This window comes from Amia ocellicauda, chromosome 3 (assembly GCF_036373705.1).
Source record: "Amia ocellicauda isolate fAmiCal2 chromosome 3, fAmiCal2.hap1, whole genome shotgun sequence".
NCBI lineage: Eukaryota > Metazoa > Chordata > Actinopteri > Amiiformes > Amiidae > Amia > Amia ocellicauda.
In genome coordinates, this window is record NC_089852.1 from 45,083,833 (window position 1) to 45,090,583 (window position 6,751).

General features: G+C 40.5%; 1 protein-coding gene across 1 annotated transcript; it reads right to left on the minus strand.

The window, feature by feature from the left end:
- Positions 1-2,467: 2,467 nt before the first annotated feature.
- Positions 2,468-4,050, minus strand: LOC136746854 (olfactory receptor 1E16-like). The gene has a single exon (XM_066699687.1). It carries the CDS (start codon positions 4,026-4,028, stop codon positions 3,048-3,050), a length of 981 nt encoding a protein of 326 aa, XP_066555784.1. The 5' UTR covers positions 4,029-4,050; the 3' UTR covers positions 2,468-3,047.
- Between the last annotated feature and the right edge of the window lie 2,701 nt (positions 4,051-6,751).

Sequence of the window (6,751 nt, forward strand, 5' to 3'; positions counted from 1 at the left end):
ATGACTTAATCGTTTCTCCAGATAGGCAGGAATTGTTTCTGTTAAAGAGCGATTGACACTAGGTAAATGACGACCGTGGGATCGCATCTTCCTAGTGCACATCAAAGACGGACATCTGCTTTGGATCCATCACCTCTTCATGGGAGGACAGATCATAAAACGGACCCGGACCTGTATCTTCTGATTGGATGAACGGCCATAAGATGTTACGTCATTTTTCCTATAAAGTTGTACTCATGTTTGTAAACATTAAGTCTTCACTGAAGGAATTATTTCTGACGTGGAGCTTCCGAGCCGGCTTGATTAAAGTTCTATTTGCTTTGTCTCCACGACTTCTCCACTTATTTCTGACACGGTTCTACACAGCCAAAAAAATATCAGTCAATGGGGCACCTTGAAAAAGGTCCCACAATGAGGTCACCCGTCGAGTCAAGTGTGCCACCAGTATTCAGGCAACAGGGTTACAGATGACTTGTAGGCCATGGAGATTGTGTCCACGATCCAGTGCAAGAGGCACTGTTGGAAAGCACCTGGCTCTGTATCCACTCACCACAGACACAAATAACTGATCAGCATGCCGAATGTCTTTAGTGTGGTTCATGTAGAACCTAAGGGCCTGCGCAGCTGCAGGTGTAGCCAACTCTCCTCCTGCAAAGAGAAGGGAAGAGGATGAAAAGCCATCAACTCTACTGGCCTGTTCACATAGAAGGGAGATATCCATGGACCCATCCTCCTGCAAAACGTACCCATGAGGGGTGTAAGGATAGAGCATGCAACTCTCTCACACATTTGGCAGGTGTTATCACCAGGAGAAATGTGGCCTTCAGTGACACTAACCTGAGGTCAGCTGATTGCAATGGCTCAAATGCGGCCTTGGAAAGTGCTTCCAGCAGTACATCAAGGTGCCAGGCAGACAGGGAAAGGTCATGGGGAGGTCAAAGTAAAAAAATGGGGCCCAGGCGTCTCACCATCGATCCCGGAGATGGCCACCAGGTACATCTTGGGCGTGGATGGAAACTGCTCCTGCAGAAATTGTACTATGAACCTTGTTGTGCCTGCAACTCTGAGCATTTAACTAGTGATTGCTCTTGACCTCGGCTTGTCTTATTCTACCCTCACTTTTGGATTGTCTGTTTTGGCTGGTTCGTCTGATCAGTGAGCCTATGCCTATTTAACCTACCTTGATTCTGGCCTTCCCCTACATACCTGTTTGCCAGCCCAAGACCGCCTGCCTAACCACTGGTTTCTACTGTGCTCTGCACCTGGGTCCGCATCCCTTGGCTGCCTCCCTGACAGTAAACTTCACCTTTTTCCATGGATACATCGAAGCTCCTGGAGTTTAAATCCACTTTAGTCAAGCAGGGTGCAATGCTAGGGGACCATGAAAGAATGCTTAGGTAGATCGAGTCAACCCTGGACCAGGTTGTCAAAAGGCTTGGCATCCCTTGTCTGCCTCCCTGACAGGTGGATATGTACATATAAATATAAAGCCCAATAAAGTGCAAATACTGCATTCATTAACGAAAATAATTAAAAATGTCAAGAGCCACTTATATTTACCACTCCTGCTATGCCTTCTGTTTCCTTGCTTTCAATTGCTAATTCTACACCTACTCCCCCTTAAGCCTGTTTAGTAACTCTTCTCAATCATTTTACATATATTTCTGTTTCTTTACCCACTCCATCTCCTTCTCACAGTGTGCCAGTTGTACATGTATCTGTGGCAGCAGGATAGAGCCTTTTATGGGATGCCTCTGTGACATTCTGCATTACTGTCAACAGGGGGCAGAATTACCTGTAGAACGAGTTTCCACACGAGACAAGACAAACAAGTGAGTTTGTATGTGAGTGTGTGTCTTGATGGAGTCAGAATTGCAGTGTAACATCACCTCTTTGCGAAGTAGCCCAGCATCAACAACATGTATGTTTCCATTTGCCTGAATCAGAAAGCCGTATTTAAATCAGACAGCATTCAGAAAGTGTAACAACTGCAGTATCATGCACTTCCACAAGTCCCCACCTGAGGTCGTCATTGCCCTCTCCATACCAGTCACCTCTCCCAGCTTCAATCAGTCACTCATTCAATCTCACAACACCACTCTGATTACTCACCATACACCTGCTCGCCATCATCTCCTTCTCCCACGAGCTTTATGAATCCCCCTGCCCCATGGACCGTGACAGAAACATCTGCATGCACTCTAAGGGACTAGACCCCCTTTACAGACATTCAATCTCTGCTGTTGAATCTACCCCTACTCTTCTACCTGCTGCTTAATGAAGGAACTAGCAATATTAAGAAACAGATAGGATTATAAACATAATAAATCTTATAATACAATCTCAAAGCTATTTTGTCAGTATGTTGGATCAAACGTCTAGCAAACATCTTACATCACAAAATAATTTGCTTCATAAAGCAATGAAAAGGTATAAAGAATTACAAGTTTATTTTGCATTGCACTTATACATTTCTTTTTCCATTTAATGTGGCATTACTATGACTTGACACCAAATGATGGAAATACAGCAAAAAAAAAAAAAAAAAAACATCAATACACAGCAATGTTCCCCTAAGCTCTCTAGTCTGGAGCGGTCAGCCAACAGGGAGTGGATTAACTGTCACACACCTGGCACAGCCTCATTATAGTGCTGTAAGAAATAAACTGGCATTCTGACTCCGTGGGCTTGTCTTCAGTACATGAAAGACAACATTTGCTCAGGAATTAGTTCACCACAATAAGGATCATTCAGGGTTCGTCCTCACTTTCTCTATCAGAGAAAAAAGACTAAAAGCATATTAACTTCACTAATTTGATTTAAAATCACATTCTGCATACATCTTGAAAGCCCAAGTTATTGCGTTAATTCTCTCACATAATTGTACATTTTGCAAAGGAATTACTTCACCCCAATAGACATCATTCAGTGTTTATCCTCATTTTCTCTTCCAGTTAATATTACCAGTGATTTTATGTTCACTCATTTATTTTTAAATCACATTCTACCTACACAAGTCTTTATGTCATTGCATATATTATCTCAAGTTATTCTTCTGTTCCATATGAATTTAGCTTGTTCCTTTTTCTGTAAAGCTTTTTTATTGTTGACATGATTTCCTCTGTTTTTAAAGAATAGATGATAGGGTTCAGCATTGGTGGAATGACACAAGCCAAGGATGTATTAATTATCCTGGCATTTGGATGAATGGTGGAGCTCAATGTGGAAATATAAGTGGCACAAATTGGAAGATAAAAAATTGCCACCAAAATTAGGTGGGAGGTGCAGGTTTGCATGGCTTTCAAACGTCCCTCCTGTGTTGCAATTTTTAACAATGCAAATATTATACATACATAAGATAACGCAATCACTGCAACTGGCGCCACAAAAAATATTGTTGTTCCCAATGTTCCCATTATGAAATTAAGAGAATTGTCATTACAAGCCAGATGAATTGCAGGTCCATAATCACAAACATAGCTGTTTATCACTATAGATCTACAAAAGGACAATCTGGTAAATAAAAGTGTGGCTGTAACTGCCAATAGTGCTGTGATAGCCCACATTACTGCTAAAATCACAACCATTGAAGTATTGGTGATAATGTTGTAATATCTCAGTGGAAAGCATATAGCAACAAACCTGTCATAGGCTAGTACAACAAGAATAATCGACTGCATGGCGGAGAAGAAAAGTACAAAATACATATTGGCCAAGCAAGCTTCATATCTGATGAACTGAGAATCAAAGAGGAAAGTGTCAATTAACTTTGGTATAATTGCTGTGCTGCTACAAACATCAACTATAGCTAAATTACAAACGGCAACATACTTAGGGGTGTGAAGGCTACGCTCCATGTATATAATGAATAGGATGAAGGAATTACCTATTATAGTTACCACATAAACAAAGCACAAGAAAATGTAGTAATACTTTGCATTTGGTAGGTTATATAAGCCACTGATATAAAAGAACTGAGGCCGAACAAACGTAGCATTCAGAGGAAGTGTTGAATTTGGGGAGTTCATGGGCAGGTTTCAGTCTTCAAGCTCTCATCTGTAATTACAAAATTAATTACCTTCATTTTAGTTAAATATTAACACAAGAATACGATATGGGCACATGTGCAATAGACATTGATCTTTCACAGGAATGCCCAAGTATTTCTTTGCAAAAACATTTCAGACATTAAAAATCAGTGTACATAAGTGTACGGTGTACTGCATTGTATGTGCAGTCTATGAACCCAGCATACAAGTATGTCTCTTTTGCATAATTATATATTCTAACAATGAATTGGCTGCAAAAAAAACAAAAACCTCAAGTTTACTGACATGCCCTACAACTTAATTTAGTTCTGATGAGATAAGGTTACAAGTTTTACCAAATATTTAAGTGCTAAATATACAGATCAGTATTAAAATGTTGAGTCTTCCTGTAATGTCTTATTATAATGTATTTCCAGCCAATTCCTTAGTTATCGATTTGATGGCATGCAGACTGCATAAACGTCTCAAGTACAGCATACATTATAAAGGAGAGTCTTTATTTTATCTACTGTGTATTTCTAGAAAATCTTTTTAACACTCAGTCAATCAGTGATAATAATAGTAATTAGTAATATGCTTAATTACAATGTTTTAGGCAACCAACATATACAGACACCAAATAACAGTAAGAGAATGAAAATAATAATACTCACCACATATAAATATAATGATAAACTTATAAGCATCAGGACTTGAGACACCTGTTTGTCCTGTTCTATAATAAAGTACTTTATGTGGTATTTTGTTCTACTCAGATGAGTGAATCATATTTATATGCTGCGACAGATACAGTATTATAAATGATGTCACTGTTTGCACCCCAAGGTGGTGACGGGAGGTACCTTGTAGATCTGTATGCGTATTGGTCTCCTGTGTGTTTCTGATTGTTTAGTACATGCCCTGACCGTTGCCAATAAAATACATAAACTCATATACTCATTTAAAAAAAATATGATTGTATTAGCAAGAAAATAATATATATATCTTAAGTATCTTAAATAAAATTATCTTATAACTACTTGTCCCAGAAACCTTATGTCCCAGATGGTGGCACCGGCGGGTGGTCAAGACACTGGTAACCAAAATGGCTGACTACGCCACTATGAGGGGCCGTTCAATTAAAAAATAACAGAAAATGAAATCATATACCAAAGTGGATATGTCATATAGCAGAAAAAATAATACATATACCGAAGTGGATATTTTATACGCCACAAAAAATATGTCACTCTGCAAAGAAATATATATACAGTGAGGGAAAAAAGTATTTGATCCCCTGCTGATTTTGTACGTTTGCCCAATGACAAAGAAATGATCAGTCTATAATTTTAATGGTAGGTGTATTTTAACAGTGAGAGACAGAATAACAACAAAAAAATCCAGAAAAACGCATTTCAAAAAAGTTATAAATTGATTTGAATGTTAATGAGGGAAATAAGTATTTGATCCCCTATCAATCAGCAAGATTTCTGGCTCCCAGGTGTCTTTTATACAGGTAACGAGCTGAGATTAGGAGCACTCTCTTAAAGGGAGTGCTCCAAATCTCAGCTCGTTACCTGTATAAAAGACACCTGTACACAGAAGCAATCAATCAATCAGATTCCAAACTCTCCACCATGGCCAAGACCAAAGAGCTGTCCAAGGAGGTCAGGGACAAGATTGTAGACCTACACAAGGCTGGAATGGGCTACAAGACCATCGCCAAGCAGCTTGGTGAGAAGGTGACAACAGTTGGTGCGATTATTCGCAAAATGGAAGAAACACAAAATAACTGTCTGTCTCCCTCGGTCTGGGGCTCCATGCAAGATCTCACCTCGTAGGAGTTTCAATGATCATGAGAACGGTGAGGAATCAGCCCAGAACAACACGGGAGGATCTTGTTAATGATCTCAAGGCAGCTGGGACCATAGTCACCAAGAAAACAATTGGTAACACACTACGCCGTGAAGGACTGAAATCCTGCAGTGCCCGCAAGGTCCCCTTGCTCAAGAAAGCACATGTACATGCCCGTCTGAAGTTTGCCAACATCTGAATGATTCAGAGGAGAACTGGGTCAAAGTGTTGTGGTCAGATGAGACCAAAATCGAGCTCTTTGGCATCAACTCAACTCTCCGTGTTTGGAGGAGGAGGAATGACCCCAAGAACACCATCCCCACTGTCAAACATGGAGGTGAAAACATTATGCTTTGGGGGTGTTTTTCTGCTAAGGGGACAGGACAACTGCACCGCATCAAAGGGACGATGGACGGGGCCATGTACCGTCAAATCTTGGGTGAGAACCTCCTTCCCTCAGCCAGGGCATTGAAAATGGGTCATGGATGGTATTCCAGCATGACAATGACCCAAAACACACAGCCAAGGCAACAAAGGAGTGGCTCAAGAAGAAGCACATTAAGGTCCTGGAGTGGACTAGCCAGTCTCCAGACGTTAATCCCATAGAAAATCTGTGGAGGGAGCTGAAGGTTCGAGTTGCCAAACGTCAGCCTCGAAACCTTAATGACTTGGAGAGGATCTGCAAAGAGGAGAGGGACAAAATCCCTCCTGAGATGTGTGCAAACCTGGTGGCCAACTACAAGAAACGTCTGACCTCTGTGATTGCCAACAAGGGTTTTGCCACCAAGTACTAAGTCAAAGGGGTCAAATACTTATTTCCCTCATTAACATGCAAATCAATGTATAACTTTTTTGAAATGCGTTTTTCT

Coding starts and splice junctions, on each gene's coding strand:
- LOC136746854 (XM_066699687.1), bottom strand. CDS start 4,028: ATGAACTCCCCAAATTCAACACTTCCTCTGAATGCTACGTTTGTTCGG.